At 42.4% G+C, this 20,995-nt stretch overlaps 2 protein-coding genes and 1 pseudogene across 2 annotated transcripts; all 3 read left to right on the forward strand.

Moving 5' to 3' along the window:
• The first annotated feature begins 988 nt into the window (after positions 1-988).
• On the forward strand, positions 989-4,801 carry LOC120652975 (probable E3 ubiquitin-protein ligase LOG2). Its single transcript, XM_039930952.1, has 3 exons — positions 989-1,864; positions 3,329-3,827; positions 4,195-4,801. Exons 1-3 carry the CDS (start codon positions 1,335-1,337, stop codon positions 4,375-4,377), a joined length of 1,212 nt encoding a protein of 403 aa, XP_039786886.1. The 5' UTR covers positions 989-1,334; the 3' UTR covers positions 4,378-4,801.
• A 2,037-nt stretch (positions 4,802-6,838) lies between these two features.
• Positions 6,839-11,578, forward strand: LOC120652974 (annotated as a pseudogene).
• A 4,233-nt stretch (positions 11,579-15,811) lies between these two features.
• LOC120652976 (chorismate synthase 2, chloroplastic-like) lies at positions 15,812-19,972 on the forward strand. The gene is made up of 13 exons (XM_039930953.1): positions 15,812-16,036; positions 16,575-16,725; positions 17,029-17,105; positions 17,201-17,259; positions 17,376-17,459; positions 17,603-17,695; positions 18,085-18,165; positions 18,258-18,389; positions 18,530-18,632; positions 18,743-18,837; positions 18,939-19,004; positions 19,277-19,361; positions 19,438-19,972. Exons 1-13 carry the CDS (start codon positions 15,889-15,891, stop codon positions 19,590-19,592), a joined length of 1,329 nt encoding a protein of 442 aa, XP_039786887.1. The 5' UTR covers positions 15,812-15,888; the 3' UTR covers positions 19,593-19,972.
• The last annotated feature ends 1,023 nt before the right edge of the window (positions 19,973-20,995 follow it).

The raw sequence follows: 20,995 nt of genomic DNA on the forward strand, positions 1-20,995 counted from the left end.
TTTGGCTCAAACCTGAACCCTTCCACTTCCCACTATAAATACATCTTTTCGTAAAAGCTTGAATGGACATACATTATGCAACTAGCACCTCCAGTTTTGATTATATCAAGCTGCCAATGTGAATGCTAGCAGCATGTACAAGCTTAATCGTGACTGTCATTCACCTGTCAAATGCAAACTTATAAAAAAAATGTTGCAATCAGATTTTCATTCAGCTTGTGATGTAAATTGTGGAATTTAGTTAATATACATTCTGGAATTAGGATGTTTCAACATTAATGGGCCAGCAATCAACATCAGCTATTGAGCAAACCAATCCATACATAGTATTTTCTTAGAACCAATAAGGATGCTTCATGGTTCTATGCCTATGTGGGTAAAAAATAATGGTTAGGAGGCATGTGAAACCTATTTACTGCTAGAATTAAAAATGACCCTCCTGTAAATTTGAAAAATAAAGTCTCGTAGACGAAAGCAGAACTTGTTAAGGTTAGTGCCTAGTGGCACTACTACTCAATCTGCTCTAATTTAGTGCATATATATTTATGATTTTTTCCACTATTTTTCAGTCAACACATTACACGTGGTTATTTGAAGCAAAATTAACATGTGGTTGTTCGAAGTTTGACCTACCTCATGCAAACTCCACCGCGTAAGTCGCATGTAGTTACAAAAACGCACGTATGGTCACTATCAGTTCGTCCTAGCTCATAGAAACTCCATTCCCCTTAATTCACTCTTCACCCACAAAATTTCACACATGGTCTTAGAGGTTTGTCTTATCTGATAAAAGCTTCATTTCTACATGTGGTGGTTTAAAAAAATCTGCCTATTAAAACGTCTATCCTCCGTAAGTCTCGCTTGCATGTCATAAACAAGATGCATGTGAGGAAAATGATGAGGGGCTCATGGTAATTACATTTTCTTTGCGTGTGCCAAACCTTAACCACCGGAAAAGCAACGGAGGATAGTGGTGGTGCTTTCCGCGCAACCTTCCATTATATCACCCAAAAATACAGGCAGAAAAGCAAGAAGCGTGAGCACTTCATTATCGTCTCCTCCTTTCCTCCCCCGCAACCCCGATCGAATCGCTCGAACCATCCCCAGGTTTGCGCGTCGATCTAGGTTTGCGCGAGGATCCAATTTGATCCCCTCCCGTTTGAGCTTGTGATCCTCGACGGAGTTCTCCGTTAGCCTTTTTCCCCGATTTTTTTCGCTCATTTGTTCGAGCTTTTCAAGAGCAGAAGAGGCAGTTTCGAATTCCGATGCACCCAGGCCTCAAGATCCAATTTTGAGGCCTTTCCCAAGCTCTCCGCGTCGATCTGCACAAGAAGATGGGTAACGCGGGTAGCAACGGTGGAGGCGCCGCCCCTGGTCATCGCCGTCGGAGCTCGGGCCACGGCCACGGCCACCACCACCAGGCGCCGCCGCCTCCCCCGCCGCAGGAGACTGCGCCCAACCGCTACGTGTTCGCGGCGGCCACGCCGTACCCGCCTCAGTACCCCAACCCCAACCCGCCGCAGTACTACCCGCAGTACGGGAACTACTACCCGCCGCCCCCGCCGTCCGTGCCGGTGCCTCTCCCGGCGCCGTACGACCACCACCACAGGCCGCCTACCGCCGCCGGCGGGGAGTTCCCTCCCCCGCCTCCAGCCCACCCCCACCACTACCCTGGTTGGGCTGGGCGGTATCCCTCCTACGGGCCGCATCTGCCTATGCCGACGCCCTACGTCGAGCACCAGAAGGCCGTCACTATCCGCAATGATGTCAACCTCAAGAAGGAGACGCTTCGGATTGAGCCTGATGAAGAGTGCCCTGGCCGCTTCCTCGTCTCCTTCACCTTCGACGCCACTGTCGCCGGCAGGTTTTTATTCAGTTCACTTATAACATCAAATATATGTTCTATCCTATAATACATGTTTTATGTATGCGCGAGAAGCTCCTTTGCCAGTATGTACTTTGTTAGGACATGTATGAAATTGTTTTGATACTTATTGATTTGTTCTGTGTATTGATGTTGATGCTTTGAGGAATTAGCGTCTTGTGATGGTGATGCTTTGAGATGAGGTTGGGAGGTTTTATTAGTGATCTTTGATCTTCATTTGTTCATTGACTAACAATTCCATTTCTTGATCTCAATGAGAAAAAAATGAGAGAACTAAAAGGAAGTGACTGTTCTTTTGAAAACATCCAAGTTAAAAAATAAGGTCTTCATTATCTGTTAACCTATATAGTATTGGTTTAATGCTTAGCTTGTCCTATTTTCCCAGTCCAAGTATCGATCCTTGTTACAATTTGCCCTTGCAGAGGACTGATTTTTTTTTTATCCGATGAACCTATGGGAGGTGGGGGGGGGGTATCAATATAGGTTCAATTTGCAGGGGGTGGAACCCTACACCAGAACAAAAGAAAGAACTGTTTATTATTCTGGCAGACAAGTAGTGGAGCATCATTTTATTATTCTGACAGAAAAGTAGTGGAACTTTCTATACCTAGCTATATTCACCTTCTGCTTAAGCTCTACTGATATAGACTTGTAGGGTATCATGCATTAAATTTTGACTGGGTATAGAACACTACACGTTGTTCCTAGTAAAAATATCGGAATTTTGATGTCAACTGTCAAAGTTACACTAGATACCATGCCATCAAATACTATTAACACTAGACATTCTATGTGCCCTAATGACTACCACTCTTCGCTTGTATCATTTTCCTTTTGTTGACTCTTACTCCATGTTTAAATATTTCTTTCATTGTGTCCTTTTACTTTGTGTAGATTATTTGTTTTCTGTCAAATACTTGCTTTCCACGGTCACAGGTGTTGAATTGGGCATTACTGGTTACTATAGGTCTATGGCATTATAGAGCTATAAACCTTAGTTTACTCTTAATTTCTAATATTTCAGAACCGTTTTTGCAACATGCCTGTTGTTTGCTAGAAGTTTGTAATAATTATTGTCACTGTAACCAGATGTTTTAATCTATCCTAAAGCTTACAATGTAATGGGATATTGAATTTATAATTGCAGAGGAATCTGCTCATTTGGATTGATTGCAATGTTTCTTAAATCATCTTAGCCATAGTGATTGAAATTCCCTATTCAACTAACTTATCCTTTGTTCGAGCATGGTATACTTCTAGATGGTTTTTGGTTGTAGTGCTTTGTGCTAAAGCTGCACGGTTGTTTACTATATAGTATGCTTGCACTATCTATATAGCACGAGACAAGCCTTACAGACGGAATTTGTTATTACTAACAAAAAAGTTCTATGCTTGCTGTTATGTAAAGTGTTTTACCTTTTTTCTGTCTGCTTCTTTGAACAGCATGACTGTTTACTTCTTTGCAAAGGAAGAGCTCAACTGCAATTTAGCAGCAGTGAAAGAAGACCTTATTAAGCCAGTTACTGTTAGCTTCAAAGAGGGTCTTGGTCAAAAATTCAGGCAACCTTCAGGGACAGGAATCGACTTTTCAGTGTTTGAGGAATCTGATTTATTAAAGCAGGGGGACATGGATGTATATCCACTTGCTGTTAAAGCTGAAACAGCATCAGTTGATCAACCATTGGAAGGGGATGACCAAAAGATGAAAACTCCTAACTCACAGATCACACAAGCTGTGTTTGAGAAGAAAGAAAATGGGGAGTATCAAGTACGAGTTGTTTGTCAGATCCTATGGGTCAATGGGACTAGGTATGAACTGCAGGAAATATATGGAATAGGGAACTCCATGGAAGGTGATGCTGATGCAAATGATCCAGGGAAAGAATGTGTCATTTGCCTTTCAGAGCCAAGGGATACTACTGTCCTCCCTTGTAGGCATATGGTAAGACCGCACCTTATTTAGAACTAGTGATATCTGCTTGAAGTAAAGATTTCCTAAGCTTTTGTCATTGTATTAATGTATTCTAGACTAAAAAACCATAACCTCACAGAGTTATGCTTCGATTATATATGCTTCCCCAACCATATGATGATCTTCAGTGTCTGTTTTCAGATTCTTAGTCCAGAAAAGTGCAACTTCCATTTTCTTTGAACCGATATGCTTCCCAGATTTCCAACTATATGATTATCTTCAGTGTCCATATTCAGATTCTTAGTCCAGAAAACCACAACTTCCATTTCCTTTGAACTGATGTAATGCTGCATTTGTATATGTGCTAAATCATGATATTTTTTCCCCTTTGTTACAGTGCATGTGTAGTGAGTGCGCCAAGGTCCTACGGTACCAAACCACCCGGTGCCCCATCTGCAGGCAGCCAGTTGAGCGTCTCCTTGAGATCAAAGTCAACAACAAATCTGAAGATCAGCAGCAGACGCCCCAATCACCGCCGCTCCCGCCCCCAACCCCGCAGCAGGAAGAGGTGTACCCATGATTTTTTTTAAAAAAAAATCAGCGCTCAAACACTATATGGGTCTAGTTTGCAGCCTCCGGGCCTTCCCTGAATGTTGTTCTTCCCATTTGAGCAACGGGGGGATGTAATCGATACTTTACCTTTAGCATATGTAAGCTTCTGGCATCGCCCGCCCGGCTCGCCCCAGCCTCCACTGTATAGCTGGAGGTCGGAGACTGATCGCGATGGTGCCATGAAGGGTATGTGTACCATATACATCGTGCATGCGTGTGCCGTGGCTACCTGAAGAAGTGTAGGGAGGAGGAGGACTCCTCATGCCAGATCGGCTTCCCCCGTCAGTAAAGGAAGGGGAAGCGGAAGGTGGACTCTGAATTTGTACAAAATGACTATTTCACCTTGATGCCAAGTCTTCTCTGTAGTGTTATGCCTGAAGAATCTGCGGGTACTTCACTTTGTGTGGGAATGTGCTGTGTGTGCCGTAGTTCACTTTGCGTTCAATGAAGGTTTTTTTTTTGAAATAAAAGCAGGAGTATTGCTGAATCATTTAAGAAGGAAGAGAGTCCAGCTTACAAATAGTTCAATGTTACATAAAATAAATTTCTCTCTCTGTAATAACATTTAGATAAACTAGGTAACTCTCGAGGTGAGATCCGGCATTCCTCACGCCGCTGCCGCTGCCCAATTGTCTTGTAAAAGTCCCAGCACCTGGTGTGGCCGTAGAGCTTTGCTTTGTTTCCCAACTCGCCCCGATTTGGAAGGTTCCAGGTTGCGTACGTTAGGAAAGCTGCTACAGATCTCTTCTGTTTAAAGGGTCGTGAGCTGAGCATTTTACCCTAGTACTCCACCAATTCCCCATATTCTCCTCGTCTAATTCCGGATCTTTGATGTGCTGATCGGTCCATTGACTGACCGGACGAGGAACCAAAGTTCCCTTGCACAGCTGCAATGTGGGCGTAGGTGAACTGCAGTTTCAATTTCTTGATTTTTTTTTCTCGAACACACCGGAGTGCTGCGCGTCTTTATAATAGAAAAAAAAGGCGTTCAAATACACTCAGAATCCACGGATTCAATTAGTCCTATTTTACATTCGCGCCACGAGCAAAAGAACTACCCTCCTAAGCATCTCACATTCTCACCGCAGCAGCAGGCCTCCCAATGCCTTTGCCCCAGTTTCAGTTTCTTGATGACATAGGCGAACCATTGCACATAGGTGGAGTATAACGAAGTAACTAAAGCATGCATTAAGTCCGCGGGAATAGATGAGATACGTGCCGAGTCACGTCCTCGAGAAATCGGGACCCCGTTCGGCCGTTCCCTGTCAACCTGTGGAGAACCTGAACCTCCATGCGCGTGCTCTCCTGTAGTCCTATGGGATACGCAGAACGTGAGGGGAGGGGACCGACGACCCCCGTGCCACTGCCACCCCCACCACTGAACTGAACCACACCCACCGCGACTCACGAGGTAGCTGGGAGTGCCTCCGTTTTGCTCACCCGAGCCGAGGTAGCTGGGGCAGCAGGACACGGGCCCTGTTCGGTTAGTGTGCTAGGAATTTTAGAACACATTTTGATCGCGATTAGGGGTGTCAAATAAAATTAGTTCACAAAACCAACTTTAGAATCTCTGTGCTAGATACCATGAAGAGTTTAATGAGGTCTTTGGCCGCGTGATTAGAGGATGGTTACTGTAGCATCACCGTAACCAATCATCGATTAATTACCGTCATTAAATTCGTCACGAAAAGTTACATCCATTTTTGAAAAAATTTTATAAATAGATTTCATTTAGTTCTCCATGTACTCCCTCCATACCCAAAAAACCTGACATTTAGGACAGCGACACGGTCTCCAAAACATAACTTTGACTTCTTATTTCTCTAAAAATATTTATCAAAAAGTGATATATGTATACTTTCATAAAAGTATTTTTCAAGACAAATCTATTCATATAATTTTTATATTTTCAAACTCAATAACTTGAGAGTTATTCATGATTTATATTCTCAAGGTTTGACTCAAACCTTGTCCTAAACGTCAGGTTTTTTGGGTATGGAGGGAGTATGCGAGATTTCTTTTGGAGAACGTGCATACTAACTTCCATCATCATCCAAACGAGGCCACGCACGATCGACGAGGTGGCTGTTTTCCAGCGGGAAATGGAATGGTCACGATCGATCCCGTGCGCGTGCTACACTGTCACTAGCCCGTTCGGATGGGCGATTTTTGCTGGCCGGTACTGTAGCAGCTGATTTTTTGTGAGAGGACAGGCACTGTAGCGGCTGATTTTTTGTGAGAGGGCAGGACCAGCCAGCCAGCCCATCCAGCGCAATCCGAACAGGCTATGGTCCCGATCCCGTACGTGTGGCACATGGGACCCGGGACCTGTCACCTGGGGCGACGTTACCCTTGCCCAGTTGGGACCGGCCGAGGGAGGGGAGCCAATCAGCAATGCCAGCGCGCACGTACAAAACTCGCTCCGCTTCCACGGTTCCTCCCTCCTGCAGCTGCAGCCAGAGCGCCAGCAGCCACTCTCCTCCACTCGGCCTCGCGCCCTCGCCGGCGCGGCACCGACGCAACTCTCAAAACTAGCCGGTAGCCACCATCCGGTGCAATGGCCGCGCCCACGTCGCGCCCGCGGTCCGCCGGGGCGGTGTTCTCGCCGCTCGCGCCCCGCGGGGTCGGCGCACTCCCGGGTCTGGATTTCGCCCCGACGTCTCTCCGCGTCTCCGCGTACCGCCGGCGTGCAGTTAGCCTAGGTTCGTCCCCGTACGCATTCTCTCCTGTACCATAACCAGGAACGATCTCTCTCTCTCTCCTTCATCTGCACGAACTAATACTGATTTAAAGGCAAGAAAATGAAACGAGTAACTCAAATTTATCGGCTGAGTACGTATTAGCATATCTTATAGGAAATTACTTTTTTTTGACGCGTTAATACGAAATTACTAAAATGAAAGCTTCAGAGAAGGACAGCTTCCCACTGCTGCTTGACCCATTTCTGAAGAACCTAAAACAAACTGTCACTACTGTAGCTTGAATGCTGCCAAATGGACTGTTAGTTGATCTCCTAGTGCATACTGTACCACTCTTCTCTTAAAACAAGTAAGGATGGCAACAAAAGAGCGTACTAGATCTAACATGCAGCGGTCATGAAATTAAATTGGAGGGCAGAGGTGAAGGCGTCTGGAAACGTGTTCGGAAACTACTTCCAGGTTGCAACCTATGGCGAGTCTCATGGAGGTGGTGTCGGTTGTGTTATCAGTGGCTGCCCACCCCGAATCCCGCTCACCGAGGGAGACATCCAAGTCGAACTCGATCGAAGGTGCGTGGTTCCTTCAAACTTCATCAATTTCAAGTTGATTTCTCCGGAAGTCTGACCCTGCAAAGCTCTAGCACAAATATGCATGGTTCTTGGAATTTGGTGAGAGCCAGAAAATATTAAATCACCATATTTTCCTAAACTCTCGACCAAAATGGTGATTTAGATCTGCCTTGAACTTTTTTAAATAAAAATGTATAGGATTATTCTTGCATAGATCCATACTCTCGCGCATAGTGGTGATTGGGTCCACACGTGGTTCATGAAACTCACTAATTGGGAGGGTAAGTGGGTAACATGTACTCAAAATATTTTTTTTCTCTGATTGTCAAAACACCTATATTTTATGATTGTTTCTATGAGATATACTCACTGATACGAATGCATGGTTGGTTAATTGTATAGACGGCCAGGTCAGAGCAGAATAACCTCCACGAGAGAGGAGACTGATACATGCAAAATTCTTTCAGGGACACATGAAGGTATGGAGCATTATTTATTATCATTAATTCCTAAAGGGAAAAGTCCGGTTTACACCCTCCAACTATCGCAAAAGTTCAATTTTCAACCTTCAACTACGAAACCGAATAACATAGGCCATCCAACTGTCAAAACCAGGCAAATTTGGCCCCTGGGGTGGTTTTGAAGGTGGTTTTCCATTTTGTGAGAATTAAAAATATTCAATTTTACACTAAAAAATTTATAAGTAATTCATTTTAAGTCAAAAAAATTATGAAATGGGTATCAAAAGTTTTCTAAAAATGTAACCTAGCTATCTATTGTCACATGACTTGTGAGCTATTCAGATCTAATTTTTTTTATGTTCATAATATTTGGTTGCTTGCAGTTATGCCTATTATTTTTAATAACTAAGATTCAAATAGAGCAATAATAGATATGCTACATTTTTAGAAAAAAATTGGTACTAGTTTTATTTTTTTTATTTAAAGTGAATTAGTTTTGACTTTTTAGATCTAATTAGATTTATTAATTTTTTTAGAAAATACAAAACCACCTTCAAAACCACCCCAATGGACAAAATTGCCCGGTTTTGACAGTTGGATGGTCTATGTTGTCCGATTTTGTAGTTAAAGGTTGAAAATTAGACTTTTGCGATAGTTCGAGGGTGAAAATTGAACTTTTCCCATTCCTAAATACAGAACATGCTCGCTCAATTCGATTGGAACAAAAATATATTAGCTTGCCTCGCTGGTATTATGACGTGGCTATTGGGTTTTCACTTTTCTTCAGGGATGACCACTGGTACGCCAATTCATGTAATTGTCCCCAATACAGATCAAGTGGGCGGTGTAAGTATATATTACCTTGCCTCGCTAGTGCTATGCTTTCCCTTTCTACAATCATAATAATAATATGCATGCTGGTCTTCACAGGATAACAGTGAAATAGCTAAGATGTACCGGCCTTCCCATGCAGACGCAACTTACGACTTCAAATACGGTGTCAGATCGGTGCAGGTACCTTTTACGGAATCATCACGGATGAACCAAAAAAAAAACTGCCGTGATTTGTTTCTCCTTTTCCGAAGGGTCTGTCTCTGGCTACTCTAAAGCAGTAAAGCACATTGTCCTGATCATACAATTTGCGCTTCATTATGAGACATCGCTAATAACCCCATCTTTTGCAAAATACCAGTCATTTCATATTTGGTACAAGTCGAACTTCTCTAAATTTTGACTAAGTTTGCAGGAAAACACCAACATATACAATATCAAACTAGTTTAGTTAAATCCACCACGAAATATAGTGCTATTGGATTTATTTGGTATTGCTGTTGTATCATTTAAATCCACCATGAAACAATCAACGCTGTAGATTTTGCCTTTTTATTACCTCATACATGAGTTCAGGATGAAATATTTGAATTAATTCACATCGTTGGTTGATCATAAGAATCAACAGTGTTGATCACAAAATCCAACAATGTAGGTCCGCTTCTTTTTCCGGTTAACTGGTAATAATTGTTAGACCCTTCAGAACGAATGTGGTGGCTTATTTTAGCAAGTATTAAGGTAATGGATTGAACATATTTCTGTGTTTTCTTAAATGTTAGGGAGGTGGAAGGTCATCAGGCAGAGAGACCATTGGAAGGGTGGCTGCAGGCGCTCTTGCAAAGAAAATTCTTAAGCTCAAATGTGGAGTAGAGGTGTGTTCATGTCATGTTGGCTATTTTTACTCCAAATATTATACGTTTATCATGAACCGTGGTAGTTACTAGCTTCCCCGAAGGCAATGCAAACCTTTTTTTTTTACACAACCAACTGGGGGGAGAAGTCCACCTGAAATCTTTCCATTGATATATATAAGTGGATCAAAGGACAATGCAAACAGTGAAATTAAATAAGTACTGTGTAACGGGAAAACATCATCTCCTTGCAGATCTTGGCTTTTGTTTCCAAAGTACATCAAGTTGTGCTTCCAGAAGACGCAGTTGATTATGAAATTGTAACTTTGGAAAAGGTCTATGTGCTTCCAACATTTTCTCTCTCCAACACTATCAGGATAGTCCCAACGGTCATTTACTAATCTTTATCCCGAATTTGTAATTTTCCAGATCGAGAGCAACATTGTTAGATGTCCTGATCCACAATATGCAGATAAGATGATAGCTGCAGTTGACAAAGTACGAGTTCGAGGGGATTCCGTTGGCGGGGTGGTCACATGCATTGCAAGAAATGTTCCTCGTGTAAGCATTGAGGCTCGGATTTTGGTAGTTTTCATCATATGTATGCACTGTCCATTCGCGAGTCATGATTGCCATGGTTTCATCTGGAAATATGTTTGAAGTTTGATAATCCGTTTTTTTCAGAAAGAGGAAACTGAACTGTGATAACTGATGTGATCCGGCAACACCATTTTGTAGGGGCTTGGTTCTCCTGTATTTGACAAACTCGAAGCTGAACTTTCAAGAGCTATGCTTTCTATTCCTGCAAGCAATGGGTTTGAGATTGGCAGTGGTTTTGCCGGTAAGGATGACTTTTCATTCCCCTTGCAAATAGTTCAGGGTTCAGAACAAACTGCTGGCCAAGGTGCTAATAGATTGTGCCAGGTACTGACTTCACTGGAAGTGAGCATAACGATGAGTTCTATATGGATAAAGCTGGGAATGTGAGAACACGAACTAATCGCTCAGGCGGTGTACAGGTTTGTCATCCTAAAATCCTATCGATTGGTGGTGGCCTTGTTCTCTTTTGGTAAGATAAGTTGCAATCATGTGTATGAAACTGATGGATGAGTATTTGAACTTGTATTTTTTTGCAGGGAGGGATATCGAATGGTGAAATCATACACTTCAAAGTATCTTTCAAGCCAACACCATCCATTGGGGTAAGGCACTCCAGCTCAAAAAACTTTCTTATCCTGGCAGTAGTAGCTGATGTCATTGGCATGCACGCTTTCTTACAATATTCCAATCCTTTTCAGCTGAAACAAAACACCGTGTCAAGGGAGCATCAGAACGTTGAGTTTTTAGCGAGGGGTCGCCATGACCCATGCGTTGCCCCACGAGGTAATGGCACCACCGCGTAATGCTTCTTCCTATCACCCTTCTCCCTTGCGATCTGACCTTTTTTATGATCTCGACGCTACTTTCTGCAGCTGTTCCTGTGGTGGAATCCATGGCCGCGTTGGTCCTCATGGACCAGCTGATGGCGCACATCGCTCAGTGCGAGATGTTTCCACTGAACATTGCCCTGCAAGAACCGGTTGGCCGTTGGCTCTGCCACCAGAACACCTGAGCTGGCAGCAATTGTACCATGAGCTATTCTACTTGTCTGAAACAACCTCGAGACGGCTTGTCCCTGTCTGCTGTGAACATCATGTTTGCTGCTTATTTCGTCAGTTAATAAATTGGTCGTGAAAGGATGAATTTGCTTTCAGACTAGTCCTTGTTTTCTACCAGATCGCGGATCTAGCGAACTGGTGCGGTCACCATCCAAGTCAAAATTGCAATGCCTGGCAGGTTCATACGTTTGATCGCCCCCTGCCGTGCCGTTGTCTAGTTTGCGGCCTCCAGGGCCATCCCTGAATGCTGTTCTTCCCTGCGCATCGCCGTCGACGGACGCCGGCGCATGCGGGGACCGGCAACGTCGTGCTCTAGGCGCTGCCGGCCTCCTGTTCGTGTCCATGCATGCCTCTGCGGCGCGCCGCGGCGCTCGTGTCCCGGGCGGTGTCCAGCGTGGCTTGATCAGCGCCGAAATGCAGGATTCATCGCCGCGCTCGGGTTCCTCGTGATCCCGTACCTCAAGCTGCTGGTCGTCGAGGTGGGCGCGCGCTACCTCAGGAAGTGTAGGGAGGAATTAGATTCGTGCCTGATTAACTTCCCCCATCAGGAATACTAGAAAGGGAAGCGAAAGTGGAATCTGAAGCTTACTTAAAAAGCATCGGGTAAGGCGGTGAGCCTTAATCTTGCTTGTTGCCTTAGACCATGTTTGGATCCATGTACATGGACTAAACTTTGAACTAAACTCTGCATGGTCTAAAATTTAGTCCATTAGATGATTCAAACAGGTGGACTAAATTTTGAACTACTCCCTCCATTCTCTTTTGATAATCCTATTTCTAAAACTTAAATATTCATAAACTAGCAAGTAGCCCGCGCTAATAGCGCGGCTGGTACAGCTTCAGTTATTGTAGTGACAGTTAATATTGATATAGAAATATTTTTCTTATGAGAATTTTTACAATGATTGAAAAAAATGAGAGCTGTCCATCTGATAGAATCGTATGGTGGTCAAGGTAGGAAGTACATGGAAGTATTTAGACTAAAGTACTTGCCAGTAAAAAATATAGAATCAGGTACAAAAAGAGTGGACCGGGACCGAATACTAATTTAATTTAATTTAATTTTTCATAGATCAACGGCTAGAGAAAATTCAAGAAAAAAGTACCTAAAAATACCCTCTGTAACAGAGCTCTTTTCTTATGCCTTGAGCAAGTGGCAATTTTATCACCGGTGATTAAGACCTTGGCGTATGTATGGTCCACAAATATCAATAAACGGACTTATGCTTTTTTGGTATTCTTCTAGATTTTTTCCTTGGTAACCTCGATATCCATGTATAGCTTGTGGACATCATGAACAGGACCACAATGGTATTCTCTGCTCTTATTATTTTCTTATTATCGTGTCCAGCCTGCCTTCTCAAAATGATGAGCTATATATGTATAGTATATTTTTAGTTAGTCTGTCGATGCATGTCTAGTCTATGGAGCATCATGAAACGAACACACTCTCCTTAATATTCCAATTATTATTTTTGGACCAGTTTAGATTAACCTCTATAGTCCATGTACATCAGGATGTAGAACTTCCAACATTAATATTCGCAGGCTTTTTATTAGCTATGTACCTTAGCCTTCATAGCTTGTAGTGGTGCATTATTTTGCGCTTTATGCCTTGCCTTTGCATACATTATTGTTCTTAGTATAGTACTCTACGGTGTACATCTCCTCCATCTTAACCGTCTGGATATTCACATTCGCATTCATCATGGCGAGCTTCACCCACATCTCCATTACGATGTCTTGTTTCCTTTTGCGGCGTCTTGATGTTGACCAATAGAATTTCATGTCCTTAAGCAATCGCTTGGTCTTAACACCATGCTAGAATTGATCTTATATTGCTCTCACTCACTATAAATGACTATTTCATATTATAATCCTAACTTCAGCTTCACTTGATTTTAACATATACAGTATCCTTATTAAGGTATTTCAAGATAATAAATATATTTCAGAGATGTTTCGCATCCTGATATTTACTTTCCAAGGTTATTAGCAAGAGGAGATTGGTTCACTTCATCCCTATAATTTCATAAATCATCAAACCATGTATTTTTTCCACAATCCATAGTGTAAGCTTTCTTAATTTCATCACTATCCTCATGCTTCAGTTTATAATCCATGGCTGCTGAACTCCGGCAAGCCTCTATAAATAACTGGAGTTGGAGCTAAATTCCACTTTAAAAAGAAAAAAGATCGAGCCCTCAAATCAATCAACTTAAGTTATTTCCTTTCTGCTCTCTCTCTCTCTCTCTCTGTGTGTGTGTAAAAATCACTCCACCTTCATTCATCTTCATATACTTTACATAGGAAATCACCAACCACGTTATTATTATAGGTTGAATTGAATTTATATCTTGACAAAATTGAGTTCAGATTCCCTAAATTGGTTAACCAAGGTAATCTCTGCTTTCAAATATGTGGGTCTTAGGATTTGTGATGTATCAATCTCCACCAGCCTAGATCGATTCGGATTCTCGAATCAATCCAGAAAGAACCCTTTGCCGACAACAAACTTAAAAAAATAGATTGAAGATGTGCAGGACGAAAAGATGCGATGATTTAATTATTGATTCGCCTCTTGATCTGCTTCTTTATTTGATTTTTATAGCTCGCTTGCTGTGCTTAGTTGCTACCTCAGGTACACCACTCCTCCGCATGCATGATGTTCCATGGATTTGGTGTACTCTAATCGAGCTGCTCGATCTGTTTGTTGTCTTGTGAGCGCCTCAATTCTGTATGTTTAATTTGTCACAAAATTAGTACCGATCTCATTCATCATGTTTATTAGCCCCCTAGCTGGTATAGCAAAATATATTACCCTTTTCTTCTCTCTTCTTACCTAATTGATAATGGGTAGAATTGTGTTTGTTTAAGTGATGTGAGATCCTACATATTCCGTGATGTGAGATCCTACATATTCCAAGGTCAACTGCTAATTTTCTTATTTTTCTAATTTTGAATTTAGCTATTTACTAATCATATTAGGCAAGGACTCTTAGCTATTTATTATTCGTATTTGATATGGACTCTTGAGTTAATCTGAACCGTTAAATCTTCATAAAATCCGATGGTTTGAATCTTCTCTTTTTTTAAATTAACGTGGGAATTTTTAGACACTCTCGGCAAACGTGGTGGCTTTTTTTAACACTCCCTTATTAATATAATAGATGATAGTCCTATTTGCTCTTGATATGGACCATGGCAATAAATAGCACCAGTAATGAGGAGTTTCTAGCAAAGGCATTGGAGGACTAGTAAAAAGCCTTGTGTTACATTAATTAGATGATAAGTAAGGTTGCTTTTTCTTAATCATTGTGTCAAGGTGAAATTGGACTATCAATAGAGAATGGAGGGAGTAAAGTTTAGTTTCATCCTAACCAAAATTTAAGGTCTGTTTGGATGGTCTAAAATAGAGGACTAAAGTTTAGACCGCTACACAGCTTATACAGTGCATATATGGACGGAGGGCCTCATCAGCATCCCAGAACTGGCCATTACAGTGCAGGAGTGGTGGAACTCGTCGATACAAGCAGCAGAAGCTCAAGAAAGAAATAAAGTGGCGGCAATCCTCATCTACACGGCTTGGAATGTTTGGAACGAAAGAAACTGCCGCATCTTCACAAGGACCTCGCTATCGCCAATGAGGGTGCTGGACATGATTAAATCAGAGATGGAAGTTAGAAGGTGTGCCTGTGAGGCCCGGGAGGTCTTTTAGTTCTTATCCCGTGGGATTCTTCATGAAACCCCCACTAAGACTGGCTTTAAGGTTTATCATTCATTTCCTCTGTCATGCTAGCCAAAGAGTCGGTGAGTATTTTGCTGGTGTCTGAAAGTGAAGGAAGTTCAAAACATTCAGTTGCAACTGCGAGAGCTTACCTGTCTGGAGTCCGGTGGTGAGATCTCTGCGTGGGAATCACATGCGAGGTGGCCAAATCATTCTGCAGCGCCCAAATTATCCCTGTGCGCTAGTGGCATCACGTTTCCCGCTTGATTCCTCAGTCAAATTACTAGGCATATGGAAAAAAAAAAACTTTTTCGTAGAGAGCGTGTGATAAACGTTGAACGCTAACCTCAGTGGGAGCATCAGACCGGCAAGGATGAATTTGTTTTTCTAATCCCCAGATCGGATCCCGCAAACTGGCGTGGCGGCAAACGCCTGGCAGGTTCAGATGTTTGTTCGCCACCAACCCGGGCGAACCGGACCGGACCCATAGTAGTAGGTGGCTAGGTGCTGAACTGCTGACGCTGCACGAGTCGACGCCACGAAACGAACCCGGGCTGGCTGGACCGTGATGCTCCGACGGGGTAGGTGGTGACTCGACTCCGCGCCGTGTATAAACCGATCGCTCCCCGCTTACCTTCCTCCTCCCACTGCTCCGTTCCTCCTCACCAACCAAACCCTCTCCAATGGCCGCGCCCGTGTCGCAGCCGCCGGTGGCCGCCAGGGCGTCCACGCGGCTCCTCCCCCGCAGCCGCGGGCTGGGCGCGCTCCCGGAGTCCGCGCCCGCCTCCCTCCGCTTCTCCGTCGGCCGCCGCCGCCGCGCCGCTCGCCTAGGTCCGCCCGGATACCCCCCTCTACTCATGTTACCGGGATTCATTTCATGAATGGTGCTGAGCGGATGAGTGTGGAGCGTTTGTGTCTCAATTGCCGGGGACCCCCCTGGGACGAGAGCTGGGTGTTGCTCAATCGGCTGCTGTGGATTGCAGCATGTCCGTCGTTTGGTGGCTAGAGGGGTTCTGAAAATCTTTCCCGCCCTGAAGAGGGGATCACCGCCTATTTGATTACGTGTATACTTTATTTTTATAATTTCCGTAGGAATGAATCAAATGAACACAAGGATTCCTAATTTCAGTGCTAGCTTACATATTCAGTATTCGGTTCATCCATAACTGTTTTCGATCTAGGGGCATCATAACTGGTATTAAAGTTGCTAGTTTTTGGCATTTCCATTATTGATTTCTATGCTGCAACTCTTATGATGCTTGGCAATGACTGTCAATCAATATGCTAGTACATGACTAACATTTCCTTACAAAAATAATGGAAATGGAGCTGAATCTTAACACCCCGTGCTTCTCAAATTGGAGAACAGAGGTTAAGGCATCAGGAAATGTCTTTGGGAACCACTTCCAGGTTGCAACCTATGGCGAGTCTCATGGAGGGGGTGTTGGTTGTGTTATCAGTGGTTGCCCACCCAGAATTCCTCTCACTGAGGCGGACATGCAAGTAGAGCTCGACAGAAGGTGTGTTTCTCTTACTTCTCATTAATTTCAAGTCGTTACTACCGGAATTAGGAGTTTGCAAGCATATTTTAGCTTAATATGGTTGTCAACTGGTACTTTTTGGGATCTGGCACTCCCATGTAACATGTTGGTGACATGTGGAGCAGCATATCATGAAACTCATATAGTCATATTGGGGTAGTAGCATACCCTCAATGTACGCTACTAGATTATCTCTGTTGTGCCAATGATTGAATTTCCCTCTATGGACATTGTTAAATTGTTTCAATAATGTTCGTTGACACCAAAGGTTGATTTGTACAGACGTCCAGGTCAGAGTAGAATAACCACTCCGAGAAAGGAGACTGATACATGCAAAATTCTATCAGGGACACATGAAGGTGTGGTACCTACCACAATAGAGGACAAATTATTTGGAAACAAGAATGTGTTAGCTTTTCTCAGCGCCATGACAATTCTGTTGGGTTTTATGCAGGGATGACCACTGGCACACCAATTCATGTCTTTGTCCCAAACACAGATCAAAGAGGCGGAGTAAGTATTTACTCTTCTAGTTTTCAGGATACATATTTTGTTATAAATGAAACTGAAACGTATGGAAGCTGAACGTTTAGAGGGCAAGAATTTAATAAACATATTCACTTATGCAGGATTACAGTGAAATGGCTAAGGCATACAGACCTTCCCATGCAGATGCAACCTATGACTTCAAGTATGGTGTTAGAGCTGTGCAGGTATATTTTGTTGTATACATATAAGTATAAATTATCATATTGTACAACTAGCTGTTGCACATTTTCTGGTATACCTTGGAGGATCCGATGTTTTTCTTACTTAATATTTGAATAAAAAAATATTTGTTCTTGCTGAATGATAGGGAGGTGGAAGATCATCAGCCAGAGAAACCATTGGCAGGGTGGCTGCTGGAGCTCTTGCAAAGAAAATTCTGAAGCTCAAATCTGGAGTAGAGGTGTGGCCCTACTTGCCTTTTTTTCTTCTTCTCTCGAACTATTCGCGCTTGTGATCAACCATCGTAGTTTGCCTGGTTCTTTCCCATAGACAATGCAAGAAGAAAAATGGAAACCTGTTTTGGAGACACCTATGTACAAGTACTGAACTTTTTTTAAAAATATATATATATAAAAGCTGTGAATGCAACATTATTAGATCCTGGTTAAATAGTGCTCCTTAGATTGCTTTGAATTGGATCCTTTGGTTATGTAGCTCGATCTATGCAAGTATTCTGCTAGAGTAAAAGACTGCTCTTTTGCATTTTCATTCCGACTGCAAAAAGGCATTCCCTCCCTCTCCCTTTATAGATAATAATAATCCTAATAATGGAAGATCATATGCTTGCAGATCTTGGCATTTGTTTCCAAAGTGCATCAAGTTGTACTTCCAGAAGATGCAGTTGATTTTGAAACCGTAACCATGGAACAGGTCTTTTGCTTTCACTTGCTCCCTCTCCAGCATTACAGGGATAGTCTGAGCGAGCATTTGCTGAATTTTATCTTATTCTTGTAATTTTTCAGATAGAGAGCAACATTGTTAGATGTCCTGACCCAGAATATGCGGAAAAAATGATTGCTGCCATTGATAAAGTACGAATTAGAGGGGATTCAATTGGTGGGGTTGTCACATGCATTGCAAGAAATGTTCCACGTGTAAGTATTGAGGCTCTGTGCTTATGTTGTTTTTCTTGTCTTTAGTTTTGATTACATCATATGTTTTAAGGTTGATCATCATTAAAAAATCTTATTTGAATTCTGATAACTGGTCTGATTGGGGTATCAACAATTTGTAGGGTATTGGCTCTCCTGTTTTTGACAAACTTGAAGCTGAACTGGCAAAAGCTATGCTCTCTCTTCCTGCAAGCAAGGGGTTTGAGATTGGCAGTGGGTTTGCCGGTAAGGAATTGTTTTTAGATTTAGCACAAGATTAGTTGGCGCTGCTCATAATAGGTTGGGCTATGCAGCCTACTTTACAACTTGACTAATTACTAATAACTCATGCTCAGGTACTGACTTTACTGGAAGCGAACATAATGATGAGTTCTATATGGATGAGGCTGGAAATGTGAGAACACGGACTAATCGCTCAGGCGGTGTACAGGTTTTTATCCTAAAATCCTATTTCTTTACTGCCACATTTTTTCTGGTGATATAGTCTATGGAACTGATCACTTAGTATTTGTAATTTGTGTGTGCATGCAGGGAGGGATATCAAATGGTGAAATTATTTACTTCAAAGTGGCTTTTAAGCCAACAGCAACCATTGGGGTAAGGCCTGTTCAAAACAAACTTTCTTTGCTTCCTTAAAGCAATAACTGTAGCATTTTTTGTCCTGTGAATACAATTAGAACCGTTAATTTGTCAAAAAATCACACTTTTTTGCAACTACCAAGAATATTAGAATGTTTATCTGGTTCAATGCATGTAATTTCTTTTGTATTGTCAGTATGATAACATTTACATAATTTGAGCTACAAGTTCAGGCTTGCTAATTGTAAAAAGTTAGCCATTTGTCTGAGATGTTGATTTCACTTTTCCAGAAGAAACAAAATACTGTGTCAAGGGAGCATCAGGATGTTGAGCTTTTGGCAAGGGGGCGCCATGACCCATGTGTTGTCCCTCGAGGTAATGGCTCCACCTGAAATTTCCAACCTTTTGTTACTTTTGGTCCCTATAACTAATATTTTTTATTACTTCTCAGCTGTTCCTATGGTGGAATCCATGGCTGCATTGGTCCTGATGGACCAGCTCATGGCACACATTGCTCAGTGCGAAATGTTTCCTCTGAACTTTTCTCTACAAGAACCCATCGGAATGGCCAGCAGTGCTTCTGAATTGGCGCCAAACCTATCATAAGGTCTATTGTTGGAACGAAAACCCCCTGCTTGGGTTACTACCCACCAGTTTTCTTTCTTTGTCAGCCATAATTCTGGGCTTTGCTAAGCAGTTTGCAGTTTTGAACCATACCCTTGATTATTGTACCCTATAGATCATAAAGTGAGTATCATGATAGAAACACATTAATGTTAGTGTTGTGTAGTGTTACACAGCTGGACGTGTACCCCTTTGTTTTATGGTGAGAGGACGTATGAATGCAGTCGTTTGATCAATAAAGAGTTGTAGTATTTTTTTTTCAATTTGGCCAGTGATTCTCTTTTCTTGTAAAATTGAAATAGAGATTGGGCATCAATTGTTGCGGCTACTCAAGATTTTGTAAAGATTTTCTTCCATGCTTTTATACTTCCTGTCAATCCCTAATTCCTTACCATGGGTCCGGATCTGTCATGTGAACCCGATGTACTGGAGAGTATGAACAGATCTGTAACCCTGGCGTCCACTATAAGTAACAGGCAACAACCGCTACTAATTTAATTGCATGCTATCTAGGGTTTTCTTATAGGGAAGTGCAAACCAATCTCAGCCGTGCAAACTTCAATCTGGGTCTCTGGATCAACAATCAAGGCGAAGAAGTAACAAAAAGGGATAATGGGATAGTTATCTAAATGAAACCACAGATACAGTTTAACAACTTTTGATTAGTCATAAAATTAGATGTCATATAAGAGCCAATGGAATGACAATAAAATGAGCATTGGAGGAGTTTCAGCCATGATTCTATTACTATTTTGTTGACATGTTATCATTGGAAACCCCCGCGCGGGGCGGGGGTGGGGTGGTACGCGGGGCGGGGGTGGGGTGGTACGGACAAGTATAAGAACAATGTGATGTGACAATTTTTAGGGGAATGATTCCCTAAATGTAGTAACTCATTTGTGTCATGGTTTTAAACCATGGGAAATCGTACAGGAGAAAAAAATCCAGATGCACCTTCCTTTCTATTATGGAGTATTTATGTTTGTTCAAATAGTACTAGAAAAAAAGGATGTGGGGAAGCTGAGTAGAGTGAAATGACTATAATGCCTATAGTGTTAATATCGTTTTGTGGGTCATGTTACAATAACCATCCTCCGATATAGCAACAATAAATATCAAGGATTGGTAGGCGTAAAGGAATCCAAGTAATCTCTCCAGGTCAGTATCCACCAGTTTTGAACAATAAATATCAAGGATTGGTAAGCGTTTTAGAGTTTGACGCTATGTAAGGCAGGTGTAAGATCACGAGGAGAGTCGAAGCGTTAATTACATCAATGCTTAATCTCATGAGTGCTCGCACTCCCTCTTCTTGTAATTGAACATGCTGCTACCACGGCTAAGAAATCAACCTGGAGATAGTATTGATTAAGTCGCATCCACATTTC

Source organism: Panicum virgatum, chromosome 9K (genome assembly GCF_016808335.1).
Source record: "Panicum virgatum strain AP13 chromosome 9K, P.virgatum_v5, whole genome shotgun sequence".
NCBI lineage: Eukaryota > Viridiplantae > Streptophyta > Magnoliopsida > Poales > Poaceae > Panicum > Panicum virgatum.